The 27,190-nt window shown below is 38.6% G+C and overlaps 1 protein-coding gene across 4 annotated transcripts in view; it reads right to left on the bottom strand.

Annotated features, from left to right (window-relative positions):
* LOC103985112 (uncharacterized) overlaps positions 1-27,190 on the bottom strand; it is a 35,038-nt gene continuing 7,848 nt past the window's right edge. Inside the window, exons 8-24 of one of the 4 annotated variants that reach the window (XM_009402722.3) lie at positions 12,373-12,775; positions 11,275-11,589; positions 10,965-11,183; positions 10,752-10,847; positions 10,601-10,664; positions 8,096-8,208; positions 6,673-6,919; positions 6,402-6,547; positions 6,190-6,314; positions 5,790-5,913; positions 5,649-5,707; positions 4,769-4,862; positions 4,509-4,695; positions 4,333-4,431; positions 4,105-4,232; positions 2,566-2,625; positions 1-328 (exon numbers count right to left, since the gene is read on the bottom strand). In XM_009402722.3, the coding sequence (XP_009400997.1) occupies positions 227-328; positions 2,566-2,625; positions 4,105-4,232; positions 4,333-4,431; positions 4,509-4,695; positions 4,769-4,862; positions 5,649-5,707; positions 5,790-5,913; positions 6,190-6,314; positions 6,402-6,547; positions 6,673-6,919; positions 8,096-8,208; positions 10,601-10,664; positions 10,752-10,847; positions 10,965-11,183; positions 11,275-11,589; positions 12,373-12,775 (2,581 nt within the window). In that variant the 3' untranslated portion in view covers positions 1-226. The remainder of the gene's footprint in view (positions 329-2,565; positions 2,626-4,104; positions 4,233-4,332; positions 4,432-4,508; positions 4,696-4,768; positions 4,863-5,648; positions 5,708-5,789; positions 5,914-6,189; positions 6,315-6,401; positions 6,548-6,672; positions 6,920-8,095; positions 8,209-10,600; positions 10,665-10,751; positions 10,848-10,964; positions 11,184-11,274; positions 11,590-12,372; positions 12,776-27,190) is intronic. The other 3 variants (XM_009402723.3, XM_009402724.3, XM_018826696.2) reach the window with 3 other exon arrangements.

Raw genomic sequence — 27,190 nt, 5'->3', positions numbered from 1 at the left:
TTTCCGATCAAACTCCTTTTTGTTTATTTATCATGATCCAAGATACAAATGCTACCGCAGAAAAGAGAGAGTAGCGTCAGCACAAATCATAACCATGACCCCTACACGCTAAACGAAATCACACACGCGAAGAACCTACACACAAAACACACAACAATAACAATAGGTTCTACACCATGTACTGCACACATACACAAGTGGGAACTTAATGCGACGTCTGTCTCTCCTACGTACTCTTGCTGCCCTGTGTGGATTGTAGCAGTTCTTTTGCCAAGGATGAAAATGTCTGAGCTGTATTCTGCATCTCCGATGTCCGCAATCCAATGGCCTGCAATAATCAGCCACAACAACATACAGATTTATGACCATGGAACAATTTCCAAGCAGGTAGGTAATGCTTTTCCATAGCGGGAACAACCAAAAAGATTCGCACCAAGATTTTGCCAAGACACATAGTAGCATTTGTCCTCTTAATGCATCAGGAGAAAGTAGTCAATGTATTTTGTCAAAAGCAATGGAACAGGAAAAGATGGTGAGAATGAGTCTTCTTATGAAAAGATAGTGTGGTTCATTTGTAGGCTTAATTTATTGTCAAAGCAAAGCCCTCAATTTCAATGAATATATATTTTCAAGTCAGAATGGCCAAAATTTATGTTTGCTAATGTAACATTCAACTCCCTATATTTCATCTTAGTTTGTTTTACCGATAAACTCTATGATCCTACTTATATACTTATAGAGGAGGCTAAGCACTAAATGTGCAGAAGTTTTGGGTATCAACTTAACCCAAGGAAATTCAATTTCGCTAATTGAACCTATATCAGTCCATCCTCAGATTGGTATGGGTCAGATACACACGGGCATACATATGGCTGTATGTACCATGGCACTAAAAAAGATAGAAAAATCTGCAAATAAATACTAATTTAGGATTCTGTCTCACTTATTCTTGGCAAATATTATCAATATTGATAACAATAAACTGATTTCAATCAAGAAAACAATAAAATACCAATCCATTTTGATCTAGCTGAGATCCATATGGATCTAAGCATAGATCCGCATGAATCTAGGTTAGATCCGTTTCATAATGATAATAATAAAGTGATTTCAATCTAGAAAAAAATAAATACTAGATCCATTCATATGGATCTATCTAGGCTAACATAAGACTGGTTATATTCAGATCTAGTGTAGATCCACAATGATCAACCCTTGTTCCTTATGGATCTGTCTTAGATCTACAAGAAATTCAGAAGAGATGTAAGAGAAATACTCCTCCCTTGATGTTCTGGAATTATTTAAAAGGGTTGAGAGAAATTTAGAAGGGAATGAGAGTGAGTGAGTGTATGACCGTGGGGGGGGGGGGGCGCGGGGGAGGGGAATGGGGTGTGTGAAGAAGGGTGAAAAAGAGAGGATTTACTTGTTTTAAACCAGCCAAGGTGGTATGCCTGAATCTGGACCTTGGTAGGGCTTGGTCCATGTGCCAACCACCAGTGGACCAGAAAACAGCTCTTGTTCACCAGTCCAGGCCGTAATACAACAGTAACTTAAACCATAAGATCTAGTCAAGCTTCGAATAATTGGCATCCAAGCTGCACTTTAGGTGAACTCGATTCTAGTGAAGATAACACATTTTCCATTCTTTGGATCATTCATTCTGTGATCCAAAAGAACATTCTCTACTTGGTCCTTCCTCATGCAGCCATGCTATACATAGTTGTCTCTGATAACATATATTCACTTTCGATTCACTTTCTAACTTGTTCCTCAGTTCTCCAGTTCACTTACAAACTTTTGCACCACATTTTTAAATTTTAGTTAACAATACAACACAATCCTAGGCAGTAGAAGTGTACAAGGCTTGCCTACAAATTCAATAGAACAAAAAAAACATGAAAAGGCTAGAATTTACTTTAGAACTGTTAGACCATTTAAATCATCTGATGGTAAACAGTAGAACGAAGCACAGTAATTAACATCATTATATGATTGTATATCTTTCATTATAATATCTTTTCTTAGCTTCTATGATACTAGAAATGCAACTTATCATTGATTTGCATTGATCCTTGACTAATCATTTACGAGTACCTCATCCAATGATTTAAATCTCACCCGATATATGTTTTAGCAACCTATCATACCAATATGATACCAGCATACCAGACAGATAAATGAGTGTACCAGCATCACCTAGTGTCATTCAATAGAAATGATGGATAAATGAATGTAGCCGCATCTAGCTATATATTTTGATACCAGTAATTGGTTGAATCAGTATCTTTTGTTCTGTATCAACCATGAGATTTGCAAACTTGACCTCATCAAAATTGAACATACATTCTAAAGAGATAACAATAAAAAGTGGGACTTGAGAAAGGTATTTATGATATGTAATATCAGAAATCATATCAAGATTTTCATGGAAGAAAAAAAGAAAGAAGAGAAATCTAAATCTCCATTGCTTTCTTGTTAGCTTTTCTTTCAAGGCTGACTTCATTGTTATCAATCCAATAAAGTTGACAAGGGAAAATGACACTCAAATTTGGGACAAGTTAATACCTTCAGCTTTATGACATTCTCCCTCAATTTGCTCTCTGCCATCTTTACAGTATTTGACTCCTGTATCAAGGCAATGCATCATAAACTGTGAATGCTACAAAGCTATGAAAAGAAAATAATAGTTTCCAACACAAATGCTAGAGCTTCCTCAAAATAAAAGGTGTACAAGCTACGAAAATATCAGGAAAAAGAGTGGCCTCATTTAATGGCTAAAAATAAACAAGCATATCAAATTCAATAACTAAGATAACACAAATAAAACAATAAGAAAAGTAGAAAACTATTCTGGGGCATCAGATTTTGAGCACACACGAACATATTACAAAGTAGAAAGAAAGTGGAAGTTATTGACAAGCACCCTGAAGTAATGTTTAAATCTGTCTGATATCAATTTCAATATATCAACATATACCACCCAATATCACTGAATAAACAAAAATTAAAAAGAAATTGTGTTATAATGAAAGTTGAACTGTATATTTGATACCATAACTGGGTCAGACTGTTACTTTATTAATCTTTGCCCTAAAGAAAACTAACAGAATCACATAAAAGTTGACAATGATAACGATGATGACAATGACAATGAAGACAGGATGACAACAACAAAGAGAATCAATCATTGGGGTGGACAAAACAAAGAGAATCATAATAGATGATTTAGTGGAAAGACCTATTTGTGATTATCTGGGTATGTAAATCTAGTATAGAGAACAAGTTGATGCATTAGGTAAAGTAAGTTTCATAAGCCCACAATAACGCTTCAAACAGAATCAAAACTTCAGACTAAGCTATACCAGTTGCTGATTCTCTATTTACTGTTTCTATACAAGACACTGTTTTTGCCTAGCGCGAGCGGAACTCTACTTGAAGACCAACAACACTTTGAGCAAAAGCGTAAGGCAAAAGAGACTCATAATCTCTACCAACGTCAAGCGTCAAACCAATCTGCTTCCTTTACTCCAAAGCTAATAGCTGATTCACAGGTGATTAATTCTCTCGAGCGAACAACTGACTCAACAATTTGATCAATTCTCTTCTTTCGAGTGCTTTCACACCAGATTGAGAGTTTAAGGGAAGGAAGTACACTAACCGTAACCATAAGTACGGTTATGGTTATTAACCGTAACCGTAAGTACACTAAGACAAAGAATATTAAAAGCTACTATGATATTGGTATTAGGTGTTAGAGCAGCACACAAACTGAATTGGAAGATATGTACTGGCCTTGCATCTAAAATACTGCAGCTTTTGAAACCTTGAGCAACATAAAGGAGAAAAAATAAAAACAATAAAGACCCACCTGAAATTGGTTCAAATTTCTGACATGTTCTTAATTCAGGAATAGGTCAAGATGGCAAGGTATGATGATGATCTTATTTAGAAGCATATAAAAAAAAATTATGGCAAAACTTATAGATGTGTTACTAACATTATAGGAAGGTAAAACCAAACAGGAAGTTTGAAGCAATTGAAATGTAAGCTCTAAATTTTAATTGTCAAAGTTTTGCAGTGGGAGTGCGGATGAATTTTACTCACGTCATTTGTTGCATATCCATACTTTTGCTTGATCTTATCAACAGCACTAATATCCTTCTCCTCCTCGTGCTTATCTTTTCTTGAGTTCATCTTTTCTTCTATATTCAACTTCAATTTTCCTACAGTTCCTATCCGAGCAAGATTTGAAAACTAAATTGTCAAGTTGAAATTACAAAATTGTCCCAAAAGAATCACTCGTAATTAATAAAGTGAACATTTTGTACTGACCTTTGAGAGCATGGAGTTTCTTTCCTAACTTCTGCTTGTCCAAAACAGCCAAGTTCAAACCTTTGTGTTTTTCTTTGGTATCTTCAAGGTCAATATCATCTTCATGGGTAGAAAAGACATGTTTCTATGTAAGCATGCTAAAACATAATAAGGTGAATAGAAATTATGGCAATTACCTATGTCCAGCTCAACATCTTCATTATTTACAACTGAGCTACACCTTGTCTCATCAGAATGTAAGAAATTAACTGTTGAAAATAAAGCTGAGAGTTCTTCAGAAATACTTGAATCATCAGCATCATTTTCTTTGCCATGTTTTGTTTTGTTTCCTTTCAGATCTTTGACAACCATGCCAAATATTCCCTGGATAACATGATCTTTCTCATATAATGTAAACTCTATAGCCAACAAGATAAGTGGCACTTCAATATTTTACCTTTTTCCTCTCTTTTTGGGGATTCTTCATGCAAGAAGTCCCTTCTTGTGGGGCAAGACCCTCCATGTAAACATTGGTAATATACTCTAAATGCCTGATAATAACTAAAACAAAATTAGATGGGTTCCCGGTTCCCAAAGAAAGCTTGTAGAACCACAAATTTATTTTATTTGTAACACAGTTGAGTACTTGACTAATAAGATTCTTTCCCTATATAGAGAAGTCTCAAAAAGTTGCCTTATTACAAATGTGTTCGGTACTAGAAATACTGCAGGGTTGGTCTTTCCACCTACATGAAACCTTTTGGGTTAAGGGTAGGCCTTTCTTGTTCAAAGTTATAGCACAGACTAGTACCAGTTTTCATAGCATTGGCTACATATTGAGAATGGGAAACTTTCTTCTAACCTTATTAAAACATTTGTTGATATCAATTCCATGCAAACAAAAAACTTATCGAATGCTACTAATAATATATGGGAACAAATTCGATGTACGAGTTTCCTGCCAATGTGGGGCTCTGGATTGGATGAATATATGCAATATTACCACTAGAAGCAGAGAAGTTGTTTCCATGATTCAAACTCTAATCATAAAGGAGTAACCATGCTGTTGTACTAAGGCTTGCCCTCATCGAAAGTTATTACTAATATGCATATGGACTTTAGTTTTAAAAGAAATTCTAAATATTAATATCCACAAGAGTATTATAACATCAAACAAAGTATTTTTGAAAGAAAAAAGCAATGTAGTCAAGTTATAAGCTGCAGGAAAATAGAACACCTGAAACATAATAACTAAATCATCTTCATCAACAGCAAATGAAATAAGTTAAACTGTGTCCTCAGACAGATTGTCTAAATGTTTAATTTCAATAATGTACCTGTAGATTTCCCTGTGAGATAAAACTGAAATAAAGAGCAATGCTTGATCTCCATTGACCTAAGCCACATGCAAAAACCTCAGCAACTTCCAGGAAAATGTTAATGAGTTAAATATCAAATTAAATAACAATTGTTCTCACCAGAAGAATTTCTCCTTCAGAGGAAACACAGAATATACTATTTGCATTTGGGGGTGATTTCAATGTTGGATAGGTTAATCCTCTCAGGGAAACCTCATTTAAGACAGCTAAATCTAGAAGGGATCTGAAATTTGACAATTTCAAATATCAGGTAAATGTGCTTAGACTGTTAGTTCAAATGAAGCAGATTGACCTAACCGAATGACAAGCAAAGTTCAAATTTAAACCTGCTACATTAATTTTTCTGCATCTGCCACCAACAAAATCAACTCACTAATTCTTATAAAAAAACAACATTTCCTAATCAGCAGATGGACATATCTAGTACACAAAGTTATAATTGGATTCATTATCAAATCAAAAGAAAAACTATAACATATTCTACAGAAGATAGGATCACCTTATCTCCATCTTGCCACAGGAAAACACAAGTGCCAGTCCGACATCCAATGAAGAGCCATGGATAATTGATGCATAATAACAGCTGCCATCTAGCTTTTTCTTACTGTAAACCTTCTTAATCCCCTAAGATGATAAAAACCAAAGGGAAGTTAGTCTTTTTTTGTACTTGTTCAAGGAACTGGAAGGGAAAAATATGTGAAATACCATCACCTGTAATACATGACTTAAAGCATACAGACGTATGGCATTTTCAGAGCAAATCAATACTAGTGGTTGCTTCTGCATTAACTGTTTTGAATAACTTTGTTTGCTTGTATCCACACAGTCTGAGGTGCATACTCCATTTGGTGATGCATCTGTTTCATTTAAAGACTTGAGACAGCTATATATTATCTCATCCTGATGGCTTTTCACATTTTATAAGTGACCATTTAAGAAAAAAAAAGATTACATTGACAAATAGCTTCTGACTAGGGCATACCCAATATATGCATCAACAAAGCTTTACAGGTTTTCTTAGTCTTGACTGGATTAGCACTCAATGCATGCCCTGAATCCTCTTCAAGAGCCAAAACTGATGAATCCTCCATCCCTACCAACAATATGCTGTTCTCTGAGCCATTTTGGCCATGATTCACAAATTGCAAAGACATGATACCACTATAAACTTGGCCAGGTATTTGCTTTTGATATAAGATGGTGGTCCCTTCCATCTGGATTACTGATACCTGGAAGACAACATTTTCTTTGACATGCAAATATATAACATGATGCAGAAATAGAAAGGGACATAACTCCAAACATCCATGCAATTTTAGTTCTGTTCCTATGCGGTATGGCATGAATGAAGCTGAACTTTCTTGTGTGCAAGTGATACTCACATACCAATATAAAGATAAAATATTGAGACAATAAATATAGTTATATCATGTTAGTAAGCAAAGCAATCCTCCACTATAATTTTTGGTGCAACAGGAAAACATTTTTAGATATTAAAATGAGAAATGCTTTAAGGTAAACTTTACAGAAAACCTAATTTTGTTTCTTCATGACCCTATATGCAATGACAACAGAGTCTCTGTATAAAGAATACTCTAGTTCATTGTAAACTAAGATATATCCGGTGCACGAGACTCCCAGGCTCCCAGTGCAGGGTCTAGGGAGTAGGGAGGGTCAATATTGTTGTTCTACCCCAGCAGTTTATACCTTTTTTTCTCAATAAAAAAATGAGACTTGTTAAGTTCCTCATAAATATCGAAGTCAACTTCATAAAAATATCAAAACTACACATTCTTTATGTGAGTTTCTTATGTACACTGTATAACCACATATGTTTTATTTATAATATAATCACTCCATTATCAATATTTGTATGTCAGCCCAGTGAGGACCTCACAAATTCAAAAAGAAATTTGTAAATTATGCAACCATAGATGAAAAGGATATTCATTAGAGATACTGACTTCCTCCTTCTATCCCGATATATAGTTACTTTGGTACTTGTATCTCTTTACACTTCCAATATATTAGACTTGAGATCCACAAGCATGGAAATAGAATATCCTGATGGGTCATCAAATCCACTTTCTACAAAATTTTCTGATTATTAAGTCCTTGAAAAGAATCCTTAATAGCATAACTCCAGTAGACAGTCAAGATATCCTAATAGATTTTAATCACTATTGATAGAGATGAAAGTTCAGTCAAACAATAGTTTGCATTAACTTTTCTAACTAGTGCAAGCTATGCATGATTCTGATCTTCTAATTTAGTCATCCAGGTAAGAAATTGAACTAAAAATTAGCAAACTAGTTTAAAGTGATATTAAAAAAAAAATGAAAGCAACTAACTAAAAGATAAGAGGAATCTCAATTTCAATAGTTCAATAGTCCAGGAGTACTTACATATCCTTTGTCTGTTCCCACAGCAAGAAGTTTAGAATCCATATTCATACTGATGGACATTATTGCTCCCTTGAGGTTGACATTATGAACTGTGTAGTTGTCACCTTGCTTTGCTGATTTTTCATTCAAAACATGTGCAAAGATTAAAGATGTTTCCAAATAGTCTACAGAAGAAATATCCAACTTCTAACAGAAGATTTTACTTCGTTAAATAGTTCATTCCAAACTCTGAAGCAAATCAATCAAAGCTCAAGTCCAGAAAATTGCTTGACATCCATTGACTAACAAGCATCCCTTACTAAATGCACAAGGTACTAATATAAGGCTAACAAACCTAGAAAGCTCCAGGACTTGGTGTGAAATTCTAAATTTGATGACAAAAAAGTGCACAATTTTTACTATTCTAAATTTTCTTTACTATTTTATTGTATCGTTTTTTAACCAGAATAATTACTTCTAGTATAATTATCCTTATGGCATTGTTGCATTGTATTAAGAGGGTCAAATCTTATTGAAATGTTAGATCTATCAGTGTCTGGCTTTGTCCTTCAGTTGAAGAAAAAAGGAGCACTTGTTTACAAGGTTTATGCATGTACCTTGAAACAAGTAAACTGCAAGACGCTGTAAATTTGGCTTTGGTCTAATTTGATGGAGGCAACATGAAGCTGACATGGTCCAATACTGGCTTAACCACTATAAGTGTCTTTACAAGAATTGTCATGTATACTTTTAAATTGTGTTGCTTCGTTCCTTAGGGTCAAGGTAAAAAAAAGGAAGAGAGAAATTGTCTTATAAGAAATAACAACAAATAGGAATACTTCTTGGTTGTCATATTGAATAAGATACAATTGTGTTTGACAATCATAAAAAGAACAAAGTAACATGTACTTGCACAGTAAGTCAGGTATGGGATGAAATAAGCAAGAAACGTAATTTTGCCCACAGATGGTGTTTACCAGTCCGCCGCAGAGCGGCATGAGGACCAGCATTCAGGCGGTACATGTGCAATACAGGGCTTACTGCTAGGTAAGCCCTGTGAACCAAGCGTAAGGCCTGTTTAGGCACAGTAATAGGCCTAGACTGGGTGGTAAGCCCAGATCCTTTTTCATTTTTAAAATTTTAAAAATTAAAGAATGAACTTCATAGTGGTTGAAAATCCCATTACCAGAAATACTGAAATAAGCCAAGTAATATTAAATTCTACATGAATAAGATACTGACGATCAACCAAAGAGTAGATACCTCGTATAAGTGGTGATTAAGAGATCATATCCACCTTGATAAGCCAACACAATTAATATTAAGCTTTGCGTAATTTAGAATTTGAGATGATGTAGATCAGCCACGAGCTAACCAATACTTCTAAACTGATGTGACGTCACCTTTATAATATTATATATATATATATATATATATATATATATATATATATATAGTTTCGTACCGTATCGAGCGAACGTTGAAACTCTGGTATGGTATGAAATTGCATGCCTTGTATATATATTTTAAAGGCGACGTCGCTGAAAAAGGTGATGTCACATCGCCTCGACGACGTCGCCCGAGGAAGGAAAATATATATATATATATATATATATATATATTTAAAGGCGAAGTTGCATCGCCTCGGCGACGTCGCCTTTTATAAAAATATTTTATATATAAAAAAATCTTTTATATATAAATATTATATATATAAATATTTTATATATAAAAAAATATTTTAAAAAATATTTTATATATAAAAACGAGGCGACATCGCCTCGCTTGGGGAGAAGAGAGAGGCGATGTTGCCGAATTATATATATATATATACTGAGCAGTATACCGAACGATATACTGCTCGGTATACTGCATCGTACCGTACCGAGCGAATGTCGAAACACCGGTACGATACGATATTTCAAACCTTGGATTAAACCACTAAAGAAGGAAAGTCAAAAGATTTTCTTTCATGCAACATCATCAAGATCCAAGAGAATTATATGTATAATAACATATGTTTAGTCAGCCTTACATGTCTAATAACATATGTCAAATAATGCACGTCCCTAAATGCTCAAATGAAGATATATTGGCTTTTTGGAACTCATTATATAGCATCTTAACAAGACAAACCATGATTATGAAGAGAGAAATGAATGGCAAGTGTGTATATCCATTAATTAATGCATATTGAAAAAAAATAACTCTATAGGTTATATTTTTTACTGGATCAAACCAAACACCTATATGTTTCTAATCTAGATTTATATTTATTAAATCCTCGCTTGAGTCTGTCTATTGCCACACTTTGCTAGAGGTTAGATGATATAATGTGGCTGTATCACTAATTCCAGAATATTAATCTGCAAACTTTTAAACATCTTAAGTTTCATTAAGTTTCTCCTAGTGTGAGTAAATGAACACCATAATTACATGTATCCACTTGAGGATTTTAAATCTCAATCACATATGATGGAAAAGGTAATTGGCTAATAAATTTTCAATAGATAATTAAAGTATTACCTTGCAGAAATGAAAAAATGCTTTCTGAGGTTTCCTGCAATTTTTTGAAGATGAAAATGCGAATCTGCAAAACCAACAAGCTTAATGCATAAACAAAGTATCAGATTCATCAATACAGTTTATTTTATTTTTATCAATGCAAGCAGCTTACCGATCCACTTTGGTCGCCAGATACAAGGATGTGTGAAGAAACATCAAAATGCAATGATGTAACTGGAGCAGTTGATGAAGCACAACTTTCATTAAACTGACATAAAAATGTAAATCAGAAAAGACTGTCAAATTGATCAACAAAAGTTCTCCAGGATCTAATACATATCCATATTCTGTAACAACTCAGATACATACTCTAATATAAAAATACCTGCTGCTCTATTGACAAAAGTGGAAACAAAAGGGGGCATGATGCATCCCAAAAGTTGATAGCTCCATCAACATGCCCGGTAACCAAAAGGTTTTTTGCCTTCGAAAAACCGCTAAAGTGTGCAGAACTTCGACGACTTCCATCTTTTTCCTTCATATTAATTGAGAAGAGAGAGGAATATTTGTTGGGTAACAATATATGGTCCTGCATAGCAACAGACTGTTGCAACAATCAAAAGATATTTATGATGGCATATTAACAGAACAGAGAAATATAATCATTGAGGTGTACCTAATAACATATAACATACCTCTTCCACAGGACTTGATGGGCCTATGTACAGTTTGGCAGCAGTGATTCTAGAGTCACCAAATGGCAGTGTCACCATAAACTGCTTTGGAAGAGTTGGGGGTGATTTTGATTGACAGTGCAACAAATACTGTTCAATTGCTGAATCATCATAGAGACATAAGCGGCCTGATCTAAGCAAGAGAACCAGAGTATTCTGTTTGTTTTTGCTTTGGTTGCTGAAGCATGAAACAATTTCCATTCCTAAACAAGGTTCAGTCAATGGAAGCACCAACTTGATTGTTCTAGTTTGAGTGCTCTCATTAATAATAATGACCTGTACTTAGTTAAAAAAAAGAAAAAACATATTTGAGAGACCTTTTATGCTATTCAAATTTCACCTGTAAAAAGAATCCTTAACCAGAAGAAAAAAACAACAAAATTAGTTTAATAGGGAAAATGATTGGGTGTGCATCCTGGAGCATACTGATGAACAATTGTAGAAAAACTTTAAGGTTCTACATATGCAATGTACATACAACAAGTTCACATTGATGTTTGAGCAAACAATCAGTATTCAAAATATAGTTTTAACTTCTAAGTATGTCATATCATATAATAAATTTCATAACATCTAAACCAAAGTAATATCCATCCTCGATTTCTACCCTTAAAAGTTTAAGTATTATAAAAAAGAATATTTCCTATTTTACCAAGCATAGTTCCAAATTTTTATCCCCAAAGCTACAAAAGAGCAAGTTTCAAGACTCAGTGGAACATTCTTTAACCTCCAACTCTAATATATTTATATATTAATATATATGTCGAACACCACAATTGTCTCAAACATCAACTATATATCAACTTTTCGAGTTGGATTTTTGTGTCTTGCACTTAAAGATACAGTCCACTAAACATAAACACTGGTAAAAAAGGAACTCTGATTTCATATGCTTCAGTCGTGAGTCTTGTATTATGTCAGTTATCCAAATACCCCAATAGTGCATTATTTCTAAGAAATTCTGGAACCTGTCTGAGATTGATATATTCAAGAATCCAAAATGTTTGACATGTGATAAGCAACAAACTTTTAGAATATCGAAGACCAGAAAGTTTGTACCTGAAAGGAATGAGAAGATCCAGAATCACTGAAACCATTAACATACAAATGACCTGAACTTTCATCGTGGGCAAACCACCTTAAAGAAACTATAGGGACTTTGTCCATCTTATATCCTAGGTTGAGCTTAAGAAGAGGAACATTTTGAGAAGCATAAGAGTCCTTATGATTCCGTAGTGCTTCACTATTATGATCTAAAAATACTGGTATGGCCCAAAGAAATATATCTCCGCTACTATATCCAACAACAACTTTACTTCCAAAGACACATGCCCAGGATGCTGATACAACAAGCTTTGGTTCCTGCGATGAATGTTGTGCATTTCCACCAGCAACAAGCAATACTTTACTTTCTTGAATTCCCCATAAGCTAATAAGTCCATTTCTAAAGATAATAAGAACCCTGCACAGAAATCAATACTGCAAAAAGTCAAAAGAATGCAAAAATCCAATAACTGCATATCTTTAATGTAAATTTGGCCAATGAGGACATGATACATATAGTAGTTATCATCAAGTATTGCATACTCATATCGCTAGTCTTTCAAAGAACTGTCAGATCACTTAGAACGGTTTAAGTCCACAGCTTCAGCAGGAAAAGTACATAGTGACAAAAGATTTAAACTACATCATTACCAACATCTTGTGGCAGTAACTCATATATAAGACAGCTGGGATAACTACTTTCCTTCTCTTTAAAGTCATATTTCCAGGAATCAAGAAGCAAGTGCAAACTAAAGATCTTATTGAATAAGAGAAAAAAAAATATGAAAAAGCCAAAGTATACAAGATTGAAAAACAACTATTACTAATATGCTCATGGTTTAATGCTCTATGAAAATACATGATAAGCAAGAGATCTGCAATACATATTTGACAAGAAATGAAGCAATCTAGTTCAGGAAAAGATGTTACATTATCTGCAATACAAAGGTGACACAAGTATGCTTTCCTCAAAACAAAAAAAGAGATGCCTATACAAAACTCTTCTGGATTTTCTACTTAATTGGACATAGCAACATGCTCTAACAGACCAACATTTCCCAATTGTTGAATATATTTTGACTAAAATTTCTAGCTTCCATTTTACTTCATTCCTGACTTAAGTTTTACTATCTCATAATATTTTACAGTTTATGTTGTATTTATTGGAACTATATGAAAAACACATTACTTCAACAAAAATGTCCTTGTTATCATTTGCTTACCCCCGAACTTCAGTTTTGATTGTGACATGAAATAACAAAGAAAAATAAATGAAAATGACGCTTTATTATTTTGTAGTTTTACAAAAGTTGTTATTTTATTTTTGGTTTAATGACCTAGACTTTCTATCATGTATAAGGTTTGGATTTTAATAAATCTTAGGTAAAAATTCATAAACTGTATTTAGATGATAATAAGTATCAAGATGACCACTAAAAACCCAGAGTTTAAGTAATTCAAAGCAGGTAATCAAGAGGATACACATGTTGGAAACAGAAAGGTTCAGAAATTGGGTTGCCTAGCATCTAGGCACATGTCATTTAAAGATAACTTGTCTTGAATACTCTAAAGTCTAAATCCTGTTATCTGAGGCAAAAGATAGGTTTTTGCCTATCCAGAATTCATTTTATTGATAAAATAAAAACACAAAAAAGGAAGAAATATGAAAGGAAGAATAAACAAATTTAGAAGCCATAGGCTCTAAAGACTAATTTAGAGGATCCGCACCAAATTTACGAATGTAACTAGTTAACATTCGCATTGATTCACATGAAAATTTGTAACAAATTATCATAAAAACAATTGAAGAAACTAGTATATGTCTACTAAAACATGCGGCTAAGATTACGGTTTGCCGAGTTGGACAAGGATCTAGAGGAATCAAAGATTGATCTCGTCGACCTTGAACTACAATGAAGATTCACAACCGATGATAGAATTGGGTCGAAGCAATGAAAAACCAAGAGAATCATTTGCTTGATGAGGTGGGAGATCCTTCACATTCTTAACGTTTTATCACTAAGGTAATAGAAGAAGAGGAATAACTTCCCCAGTAGGAGGAAGATCCCCCTCAGTTAGAACGTGATGGAAGGAGCCAAACAACATCGAGTCAAACTACTTGATGAACCAAAGACACTTAACCAATTGTCACAAACTTAGATGGTTGTGCCTAAGTCGTGCAGTACTCTTGCGTGTCCGTCCGTAAAAGGTTAGACTCATTGAAACTTCTTATGATCCCTTAAGGACCTACAAAAAAAAAGAAGGGATAAAGAAAGCATTTAACTCAGGATCCATAAGCAGTCATTTTAGCAAACACATGATAGACAATGCAAATTACAAACATAGACTTCGTAAGCTCTGAATGATCGCACAACAAAGGGTCCAAGGTAGTCCGCTACGACCAAAAGTCCTTATAAATGCCCATATGACACTACTACGAACAAAACAGTGAACCAACCTTAGATACTACCCTAAAGGCCCATCTACTCATGTGCCACCTGGATAGCTCTTAGGTGTTGTACTGGCTGACATTCCACACCACTCTGCAAAGCTAGACAACCCTCAAAATGACTACCTGAATGGCCTATTTCTAAGTAGTTTTGCCTCTACACGATGACTGCACATAACCTGAGAGTTTACAAACTTGAAACGACCATAAAAACCAACCAAAATAGGGCTACCAAGCCTACTATAAGTCATTTACATACTGTGCAAAGCATAAACAAAACTGAAAGACACAAGCATACACAAGTATTACATCGAACACCCCTTTTATAGTTTTGTCCATGATATTCTCCCCCACTTATTCCTTCAACGTCCTCTTCGAAACCTTTGTGAACGCTGCATCTCCTCACCTTTACTGAATCTTCAATCTTCTGCTCTGTTTGCAACGTGCCCCTTGGCTCTCAATTACTCTCTGTTGCTATTGTTAAGAAGTCGGACTTTGATCCACCACACTGCTTCAAGTTGCCAATGACTTTGACTCTGATGTGGGGTTGGCCGATTTGTGCTAATCCTTATTGGTTCTAATGTATCCATTAGATAAAGGAAAATACCTTCCTTGTTATGCGTCAATCTCTTAAACGTCTCATGCCGCTTAAACTAGGTGAATACTTGTTGGAGCTTTAACGAGCATTGCCTCGCAGACTTTAAAGTTTTTAGGATCTTTCCTCCACAAAATTAGACCATCTATTCCTCATCTACTTAGTTGTCGCCTCCAAGTAAGTTTGCATCACTTCCACTTTCGATTAGCATTTTGTTGGAAAATGAAGTGAGCAGCCTACTCTCAGTATCACCGATCACCATTGGTAAGGATTTAACAATTATTGTCTTCCACTAAGTTTCTTCAAATGGTCTTTGAACATATGCAAAGCTCTTTTGTTGGATATATAAGAGAACTGGGGTACTTGGTTTCACATATTCTCTTAAAAGTTGAGAAGGCAAAGGTTGCTCGACTTCGCCCGCCTCCGTAAGGGTTGTACTCCATGCATCGAGCTGGTTACTAGCCTGCGCCTGCTCTTTGTTCACACTTTCGAAGTACCCAAAGTGTTTGCACTCCTTGCGTTGAGTTAACTACTGCGATTCGCCTTCTCACTACCATCAAACTTTTGGAATGCAAGAAGTTTTGGTCGCTTATGGGATTGTATCATCTTCTCCATCATCTATGTCGCCTACTCCTCTAAGTAGAAAATGTACAACACTACATACTGCCTACTTCGTTTCATAGTCGAGCACTCCTGCATCAACTCAAAGTCCTCCACTTTCGGCTATTTTGATGAGAAGCACTATATACTGACACGGAAGTCCCACTCTACGATATCATGGCATTGCCATGACCATGGCCTACTATTCGTTGCCTAGTATTTATGTCCCTTTCTTCACAATTGAATAGATCCACTTCGGCGACACTATAGCACTCCTTTGAGTCCACCTCCATTTTAACCGACACTTGGTTTCGGGTAGTTGAGTCCCTTTGGACTCGTCATTGCTTCCTCGCCTCTTTCGACCACCTACTTCAACACCTCTGTGTTCTCTGAGCAGTTCCCCTTGGTCGATGAAAAGACAAGCTGCAACTCCTATATATGACCTCCACCATCATATTGCAGAGCTCGCACCGATTCTGTTCTCCTTAGCTTCCTTGGTAGCAACGTTCATTTACTCGGCCTTGTCTTCTGACTTACCGGGATCCCTTAAGCGAATATGAACTTTAGAGCAATCTAACTCTCCAACCGCTTATATCATACCTCTATATGATCAAGCCTCCCACATAAGGACTCCTTGGTACTTTCACTCGGAGTTCCCCATCGGTGGTACACAATCCTCGTATGCTTATAACCAAGGTTTTCATCCGATGAAAAATTCAATACACGCACGAAAGACCCGTATCTGTGGTACCATGACAGTCACTCCTTGAATTCATAATCGTTATTGCCATCATGTTGTTCACCGAACTGGAGCTCTCAGTAGCTCCCGATCATTCCTCCATATGATCAAGTCCCTCACGGGATTTCTCTCGTCTGTGTCGCATTGCCTCAAACTGTTCCATCATGATCCATTGCACCATGTCACCTCCTAGTGACATCTCCATTGTATCTTGATTTGTGGGATAAACTCAGACTCCGATCTCTCCATGTGTGGCCCTCTACCAACACATCGCAGGGCCTCTACCACCTGCAATTGTGTTTGCTCCTTTGATAATCAACCTTCGTCCACCTGCTCTTGGGTCATACTCAGACGAAACATATGTCTAGGATAGTCCGTCGCCTAGCAACTCTCGAAGTCCACCAACTACATTAAAATTAGTACGTCATAGTTTGGATCCTGGGCCTCTGCCCCCAACATAATCTTCGTGCACACCGCTTCCTTCGTGGCAACTCGAATGGCAGCACTGTGGCATATTCTTCAAAAGTACCCGTGCCAAGGCATTTTGACCCCAACTTCGTCTTCGTAAGTTGAGTCGCCTTAGTTTCTCCACCAAATGCTTTGTCGAGATGAGGTGCATGTGCCTCGAAGCTCCCTTCATCTTTGGCACAATGCAAGATGAGTCCACTCCATCAGAATGAGGGACCCATTGTCACGGATAAAATTGTCAATGGGGTGTTCGACATAATACTTAAGTATGTCTGTGTCTTTTGGTTTGTTCATACTTTGCACAGCATGTAAAGGGTTGGCAGTAGGCTTAGCAACCCCATTTTCTTTCGGTCTGTAGTGGACCATTTTAGACCCTTTGTTGCGTGACCGTTCAGAGCTTGTAAAGTATGTTTGTAATTTGCATGCTATGAAGTGTTTACTGAAATAATTGCTTGTGGATCCCGAGTGAGACACTTTCTCTAACCCGTTTTATCTTTTGTAGGTCCTAAGGGACCATAGGAGGTTTTGAGGAGGCTGACCTTTGCGGACAGACACGTAAAGGTGCCGCACTGTCACGGACTTAGCTAGTTTTGCCTAAGTCGTACGGCACCCTTGCGAGTCCGTCCATAACGGTCAGCCTCCCCGAAACCTCCCATGGTCCCTTAGGACCTACAAAAAAAAAATGGGTTAAAGAAAGCGCCTCACTCGGGATCCACAAGCAACCATTTTAGTAAACACTTCATAGTCAATGTAAATTACAAACATACTTTACAAGCTCTGAACAATTACACAACAAAGAGTCAAAATGGCCCACTACAGACCGAATATCTTTCATAAGTGTCCACATGACACAACCTTTATTTACAAGCCTAAGACGGTCACCAAACCAAACTAAAATGAGGCTATTAAGCCTTCGACCGTCCCTCTACATGCTGTGCTAAGCATGAACATACCAAAAGACACAGACATACATAAGCATTACATCAAACATCCTGTTTAGAATTTTGTCCGTGACAGCACGACTCGGGCAAAACCAGCTAAGTCCGTGACAGATGGTATCAGAACGGGACAAGCACTCATAGAAACACTTGGCATGCAAACATGGGGGATCTAGCGGCTACCGTTTGGGGAAAACGGGCATGGAGATGTAGGGAAAATGAGTTGCTCAAAGGAGCGAGCATCTGAGATTGGCATTCAAAGGAGAATCGCCAACCCTTCGCGTAAGAGGCACCATAAGGATAAACAAACTTAGAAGAATGCGTAGCGCACAAAGGTTGGGATGGCTGAGTTCAAGCTACGACTCGATATTGGCAACTATACTTGATGGTGCTCAAGGCAAGTGAGGCGCTTAGTAAATGATGAGACCATACAAGGTGGAATGGGTTGTTCAACGACCAAAAAAGTTATACAAAGCTCACAAAGGTGAGGGGAATTACTAACTCGAAGAATTCAGTACTCATGCAACGGCTTGTATGTGGACGATGGAATGTTCGTGGCCATCCGAAGGCGATCGAAGCTCGACACCATGGAGCATTGAAACTTTCTCTTCGGCATGAGAAGGATACTTCTGTAGGAGGCTGAAGTGTGCAGCGAGTTCAGCATGTTGCTAGGCCTTAAGGGGTGTAGCGGGGGTTGCATTGACGTGGAGTCGTAATCTAGCAAGTGCATTTACGAGGGCAAAACAATGCATAATTTGTTCAGCAAGGCGGAGTAGTCCAAGGGGATGGTGGTCTCCGAAACTTCTAGAGGGAAGGATGTAAAGAGAGAATTTGCTCCATCGAGACAAATACCTTGGAGGGATAAGTCCCAGTTCTCCAGAGGGAGAATCATGTGCAACAGACCGCATATGTTGAGGAGGAGTACCTCAAGACAACAACCCCACAAAGCTCAACAGACCGAGCGAGTGGTGAGGAGTCATCACATAATCTCGTATGAGATAATGCATTGGGGGATGTATTGCGAGATCAAGTGGGGAAGCGACCCAATGCAACACAAATGAAGACACACTTGGAGCCGAAATGGAGATCAGACTCAATAAAGGGCTGACCCGTGGAATAGTGGGCGCAAAGGCCACCGTCAACTCAATGCAAATCGAGGAGCGGAGCAACTAGGGTGTAACTTGGTGAAGGACCTAAGCCGCATGAAGGGAGTTGGCGTAGAAGATGAAATATGGAGCGGAGGCACGAAGCTTTCCTTGGACAGAGGTCTAGGACATAAACTCTTGCAGAGGCAAGAGTGAGATCATGTCGTTTCATGGGTCCCTCATTCTGATGGAGCGGACTCATCCTACATGGTGCCAAAGACGAAGGGAGCTTCAAGGCACATGCACCTTATCTCGAAGAAGTATTTGACGGAGAAATTAAGGCGACTCCACTTGCGAAGGGGAAGTTGGGTTCAGAAGGCCTTGGCATGGGGCAAGAGGACGTGGAGGCGGGTACTCTTGAAGAATATGCCACAGTGCTGCCATTCAAGTTGCCATGAAGGATGCGATGTGCAGCGAAGATTGTGCCGGTAGGGGCAAAGGCCCAGGATCCAGACAATGGTGCATCAATTTTAATGAAGTCAGTGGACTTTGGGAGCTACTAGGTGACGAACTGTCCTAGAGCTGTGCTTCGTCTGGGTGTGACCCGAGAGCGGGTAGACGAAGGTCGATTGCCCAAGGAGTGAACACAATCGAAGGTGGAAGAGACCCTACGATGTATTGGCAGAGGCCACACATGGAGGGATCACAATCCGAGTTCATCTCACAGGATCAGAATGCAATAGAGACGTCACCAGGAGGCGACATGGTGCAGCGGATCATGGAGGAATAGTTTGTGGTAATACGATACACACGAATATAGTCTCACGAGGGACTAGATCATATAGAGGTATGATCGGGAGCTACTGGGAGCTCCACTTCGGTGAACAACACGACGACAAGAAAGGCTATGGATTCAAGGAGTGAATGTCATGGTATCGCTGAGGTGAGTCCCATATGAAGGCTATGTACCATCGAGGGAGTATACCGAATGCAAGTACCAGTGAGTCCCATAGGAGGGACTTGATCATGAAGAGGTATGGTCAGAGCGGCTGGAAAGTTGGACTGCTCCAGAGTTCATATTCGCTTAAGGGAGCCCGGCAAGTCGGAGGACAAGGCCGCGTAAGCAAACGTTGCTACCAAGGAAGCTAAGGAGAACAGAATCAGTGCAAACCCTGCAACATGATGACAGAGGCCATGCACGAGAGTTGTAGTATGTCTTTCCATCGACCAAGGGGAACTGCTTAGAGAACACAAAGGTGTTGAAGCAGGGGGTCGAAAGGGGCGAGGAAGCGATGAGTCCAAAGGGACATTGCTACCCAAAACCAAACATCGGTTAGAATGGAGGTGGACTCGGAGGAGCGCCATAATACCACAAAGGCAGATCTATCAATCGCAAAGAAAGGGATGCAGATATGAGACGACGGATAGTAGGGCCATGGGCATGGCAACGCCATGGTACCGCAAAAGCGGGACTTCCGTGAAGTCATCGATCCCTTACTCTCATGGGGGGAGAGCGCTTAGTCGTGAAAGGGGCCGAGGAGGTGGAGAATGCGGAAGCAAACTCCAAGTTCTAAGACAAGGCTAAAGGGTAGAGGCTAGGGAACTTCGTAAGACCAGTGTCAACAAGCTTCTCATCAAGATAGCCGAAAGTGGAGGATTTTAGGTCGATGCAAGAGTGCACAACCAAGGAACGAAGCAGGCAGTACGCAATGCTATACCTTTGCTACTCAGTGAAGTAGGCGACAGAGATGATAGAGAAGATGATACAATCTCAAAGGCAACCAAAACTATTAGAGACTTACTCTAAGTTGGGATGAAAACTTCCTACATTCCAAAAGTTCTATGGCATTGAGAAGGTGGATCACGGTAGCTAACTTAACGCAAGGAGTGTAAACACTTCGAGTGCTCCAAAAGTGTGAGCAAAGAGCAGGCAAAGTCTAATAACCAGCTCGATGCATAGAGTACAACCCTCGAGAAGGCGAGCGAAGTCAAGTAACCTTTGCCTTATCAAATCTTAAGAGAATGGGCGAAACCGAGTACCCCAATTCTCTTATATATCGAGCAAAGGAGCTTTGCACATATTCAAAGACTCTTCGAAGAAACCAAATGGAAGACAATAGTTATCAAATCCTCACCAATGGTGATTAGTGCTACTGATAGTAGATTATCCGCTTCATTTCCCCTCGAGCACCATCGCCGCCCAGCCGACCCATCACCGTTGCAGGCCACCGTGCGACGACCGCCGCTCGCCTCCCAGCCGCCGCTCCACCTTGCTCTGCATCCTTTGTAACCGAAATAGAGCACAGGTAACTCACCTTGTTGCCCCTGTTTCTAGCTGCGCCATAATCACGTAGGTTCCCTTACTGTTGCGAACGTCGGCTACCACCACCGTCGCTACTAGTGCCCAACTACTGTGCAGATGCCCTTGACTAGACATCAGAAACAAGAACTGGGGATTAACGACTTGCAATCGTACGCAATGGCTGCCGATAACTTAGTGAAGACACAAATGGAAGCGTTGGAAACCAGAATTGAGAGTCGGCTACAAGAAACTCTTCATGATTTCAAAAAGAGCTTGTTGGAGCACTTTAGCGGGTTTCAACAAGATGGGAGCTCCAGTTCTACGTTGAACAGATCGAGAGATACAGGAAAAGGGCCCCAAGATGGTGACACACACTACCCACGCATCAGGGTAGAATTTCCACGATGGGAAGATGGGGATTCGACCAGTTGGATCTCTAGGGTAGAAAATTTTTTTTGTTTTCACAGAACCCCAGAAGAATCCAAGGTAGAAGTGGCCTCAATCCAGCTTGATAGAGATGCAATCCAGTGGTATGATTGGTACGAAACTTGTCATGGAATTCCTTTGTGGAAGCAGTTCAAAAGAGGGCTTCTTGTTCGCTTTGGCCCATTCGAATATGAAAATGTTGATGGCTAACTCGCCAAAATTCGTCAGACTTCTACAGTATTAGAATATCAAAATAGATTTGAAAGTTTGTCCAACCAAGCTAGAGATTGGTCAGAACGACAACTTCTGGGTACATTTATTGAAGGGCTTATTCCCGAGATCCGGTGCGAGGTTAAGGCTCGTCAACCCCGCACTATGATGGCTGCGATTTCATTTGCACGCCTACATGAAGAAAAAATCAGTGTGGAATATCATCGAAACAGAGGTGCCAATAAATAGGTGATTAGCAGGCAACCTACCTCATCTACTCCTAGTTGAAACCATAACACTAGCAGACTAACCCGAGAAGAACTCAAAAAAAGGTTAACGAAGGGTTTGTGCTGGCATTGCGATAAAAAGTGGAGTAAGGAGCACTGATGCAAACAAGGAAGACTTTTGATAATTGAACTGATCGAGGAGGAACCAGAAGTAGAAGTATCAGATTCCGATCATGAAGAAGTGGAAACCGATGATGATGTTGAAGTCGTCACATATACAGTGCATGCATTGGCTGGCTACTCTAATCCACAAACTATGAAAATTGGGGGAACTCTGAAACACCAGTCTGTCACTGTTTTGATTGATATGGGTAACACTAATAATTTTATGGATAGGAAAGTTACAGCCCGATTAGCTTACCACATCGAATGTTGTGACAAATTTGAAGTCAAGGTCGCCAATGGATAGATTTTAACCTGTGACAGCAAGTGCTCAAAGATAAAACTAATTTTGTAAGGTCAAGAATTATTTGTGGATTTCTTTTTATTACCCTTGGAAGACTATGAAGTGGTGCTCGGAATTGAATGGCTATCAACCCTAGGTGATGTCTCCTGGAATTTTTCTAAACTAATTATGAAGTTCTTTATTAATGGAAGACAGGTGACTCTCAAAGGAAGACGGGGAGGTAAGGTTACAACTATCACTAGCCATCGGATGGAGCGGGTCCTTCCCACATCAGATTTTTGGTGCAATTACATAACATTGAAAAGGAAATGACAGTGAACATTCTGGCTGAAAATTTTGAATCATCGCTAACAGAGTTTGCAGATATATTTGCAGAGCCACACGGACTTCCACCTCTTAGATGTCATGATCATCGGATCCCACTATTACCTGAGAAGGTACCAACCAATGTCTGACCCTATAGATATCCACATTTCCAAAAGGCAGAGATAGAGAGGATTGTTACAGAGATGCTCAAAACAGGAGTTATATGAGCTAGTGTTAGCCCATATTCCTCCCCAGTCTTACTAGTCAGAAAGAATGATGGCTCATGGCGGATGTGTGTCGACTATCGAGCACTTAACAACAATATAGTGAAAGATAAATATCCTATTCCAGTAGTGGATGAACTGTTGGATGAATTGGGAGGAGCTCAGGTCTTCACTAAATTGGACCTACGATCGGGCTATCATCAAATCAGAGTACATGAAAGGGATGTTCAGAAAACTGCCTTCAGGACATATAACGACCATTATGAGTTTTTAGTAATGCCTTTTGGGTTAACCAATGCGCCCTCTACCTTCCAGAGTTTAATGAATGACATATTTCGGGCTCATCTCCGTAAGTTTGTTTTGGTTTTCTTTGATGATATTTTAATATACAGTCATTCCCTAGAAAGTCATTTATTACATTTACGAATTGTCTTTAATATTATTCGTGAGCATGCCCTTTTTGTCAAGAAATCTAAGTGTAGTTTTGGGCAACCTGAGGTTGAGTACCTCAGTCATATCATATCTCAAAAGGGTGTTGTAGTTGATCCTTCAAAAATCCAAGTGATGATAGACTGGCCAATTCCAAAGTTAATCAAAGCTTTAAGGGGGTTGTTGGGACTAACAAGCTATTATCGAAAGTTTGTGAAGAATTATAGCAAAATTAATGCCCCCTTGACGTCACTTCTAAAGAAAAATGCATTCAGATGGTCAGAAGAGGCAACTCAGGCATTTCAATTTTTGAAAACTGCAATGACTATTACACTCGTGCTTGCTCTACCCGATTTTTATAAGATGTTTGTGGCTGAATCTGATGCTTCTGAAGCTGGAATAGGGGTTGTGTTAATGCAGGAAGGTCGGCCTATCGCTTATGCTAGTAAGGCTCTTTCCCCTTCCCATTTGAGTTTATTTATTTATGACAAGGAGACGCTGGTCATAATACATGCAGTCACAAAATGGAGACCCTACCTAATTGGTCGACGGTTTCATATACACACTGATCACAAAAGCCTCAAATATTTTCTAGAGCAAAAGATTTCTTCTTCAGAGCAGCAGAAATGGGTCACAAAGCTACTGGGATTCGATTATGAGATCGTTTATAAAAACGGGAGTGAGAATTTAGTAGCAAATGCCTTCTCATGCCTTCCAGAACAAGCTGAACTAGTAGCTATTTCTATTCCTATTTGTGAGACTTTGGAAGTTATCAGAAGGGAATGGTCAAATAATCCTGAGATCCGAAGCATCATTAAAAAATTAGAAGAAGCCCCAGGTTCTGTCTCAAATTATAGTTGGGATTCGATGGACTTGCACTATAAAGGTCGAATAGTGGTTGCCCCACATTCTTCTTGCCAGGCAATAATTCTGAAGGAGTTCCATTCATCACCAATTGCTGGTCACTCGGGATTTCTCCGCACTTATAAGCGAGTTCGACAACTTTTTTACTGGAAAGGTATGAAAAAATTTATCAAGAAATTTGTTACTGAATGTGATGTTTGCCAACGTCACAAAAGTGAGACAGTAGCTACCCCAGGCTTACTATAGCCCCTCCCTATTCCTAATGCTACTTGGACCGACATATCTATGGATTTCATTGACGGTCTCTCATCATCTCAAGGAAAGAGTACTATACTTGTAGTTGTGGATAGACTTACAAAGTATGCTCATTTTTGTGCTTTACGACATCCTTATACTGCTGCAAGTGTTGCTCGTATTTTTATGGAAAACATAGCTAAATTTCATGGGAGTCCCTGTTCCATTGTTAGTGATAGAGACAAGATTTTTACTAGCTCCTTCTGGATAGAACTTTTTCGTTTATAAGGTACTCAGCTGAATATGAGCACTGCTTATCATCCACAAACAAATGGACAAACTGAAGTGGTAAACAGGTGCCTAGAAAATTACCTCCGATGCTTTACTAGCGACAAGCCGAAGGAATAGGTCAAATGGCTTCCCTGGGCAAAGTGGTGGTATAATACCTCTTATCAGTCTTTTATTAAAAAGACTCCTTTTGACGCAGTTTATGGTCAACCCCCACCTACAATTACAAAATATGTACTCGGTTCTTCTAAAGTTGATCAAGTGGACAAGGAATTGATGGATAGAAATAAGATTATTCAGCTTTTAAAGGATAACTTTACAGCCGCACAAGCAAGAATGAAACAACAAGCTGATAAACACTGAAGTGAACGAGAATTTACTGTGGGTGATTGGATTTTCCTTCGTCTTCAACCCTACAAGCAAACTTCCATAAAGGTCCAATCTTCCATGAAGCTATCTCCTCGATTTTTTGGGCCTTATAAGGTATTAGAATACATTGGACCAGTTGCCTACCGCTTGGATTTGCCTGCTAAAATACATCCAGTCTTTCATATTGCATGCCTTAAAATAAAATTGGGTGAAGATGCCATAGTGCAGTGCCATTTGCCGGACACCTCTACTATTGGGGAAGTTCAAGCTCAACCATAAGCCATACTTGATCGACGAGTTGTAATGTACCGTAGACATCCTGTAACTAAAGTGCTGGTGCAATGGGCCAACTTACCAAAGGAAAATGCCACTTGGGAGTCCTACAGCATGCTAAAGGAGAAGTTTCCAGAATTTGATGCTACTCAGCCTTGAGGACAAGGCTGAATTGAAGGAGGCGGGATTGTTAGGATCCTTTTATTTTTCCCTCTATTTTCTATGCTTTAATTTTATTTTATGCATATTTATTAAGTCTATTTAGTTTAACTAAAGTCAGAACTCTATAAATAGAGATATAACTGTTTCTTTTCAGTTATCTATGAAAAATACTATTATGTCTTTTGACAAGCCCTAGGAGGCCGATCCCCTCGAAGCGATCAAAGAGGGCCGATCCCCTCGAAGTGATCATCCCCTTTCTCTTCTTCTTTTTTACGATAAGACTTTAGGGTCTTATCATTCGACATAACTTAGCTAACCCCACATTAGAGTCAGAGTCATCGGCGAGTTAAAGCAGCATGACAGATTAAACGTTCGACTACTTAATAACAACAGTGGAGAGCAGTTAGGAGCCAAGAGGTGCATTGCAATTGGAGCAAAAGATTGAAGGTTCAGTAAAGGAGATGAGTAGCAACGTCGGCAAAGGCTTCGACGAGGACGTCGAAGGAATAAGTGAGGGAGAATGTTATGGACAAAATTGTAAACAGGGTGTTCGATATAATGCTTACATATGTCCGTGTCTTTTGGTTTGTTCATGCTTTACATAACATGAAGAGGGACGATCGAAGGCTTAATAGCCCCATTTTAGTTGGGTTTGGTGGTCGTTTTCGACTTGTAAATAAAGGTTGTGTCATGTGAACACTTGTAGGGATTTTGGTCTGTGGTGGACCATTTTGGACCTTTTGTTGTGCGACCGTTCAGAGCTTGTGAAGTCTGTTTGTAATTTGCATTGGCTATGAGGTGTTTACTAAACTGATTGCTTGTGGATCCCGAGTGAAACGTTTTCTCTAACTCGTTTTCTCTTTTGTAGCTCCTAAGGTACCATAGGAAGTTTCGGGGAGGCAGACCTTTGCGGACGTTCATGCAAGGGTGCCGCACGACTTAGGCAAAACTAGCTAAGTGTGTGACATTATGACTAACAGTAATATGGTGATAGTTAGTCATTCTTCTCTGAGCAACAATACGATAATCGATCTTATGATACAAAGCAATAGGTCAATGACTAATTAAAAGTTTCGACATTCTCCAACCACCGTACCAATACATGCCATAATCATACTTGTCCTAGGAGCCGCCTTAGACACGTGTGGTTCATAATGATCAAACTACGACCATCACCAT

This window comes from Musa acuminata, chromosome BXJ2-5 (assembly GCF_036884655.1).
Source record: "Musa acuminata AAA Group cultivar baxijiao chromosome BXJ2-5, Cavendish_Baxijiao_AAA, whole genome shotgun sequence".
NCBI classification, from domain to species: Eukaryota; Viridiplantae; Streptophyta; class Magnoliopsida; order Zingiberales; family Musaceae; genus Musa; species Musa acuminata.
The sequence above is the reverse complement of the archived record's forward strand: the minus strand, read 5'-3'. Positions and strand labels throughout refer to the sequence as shown.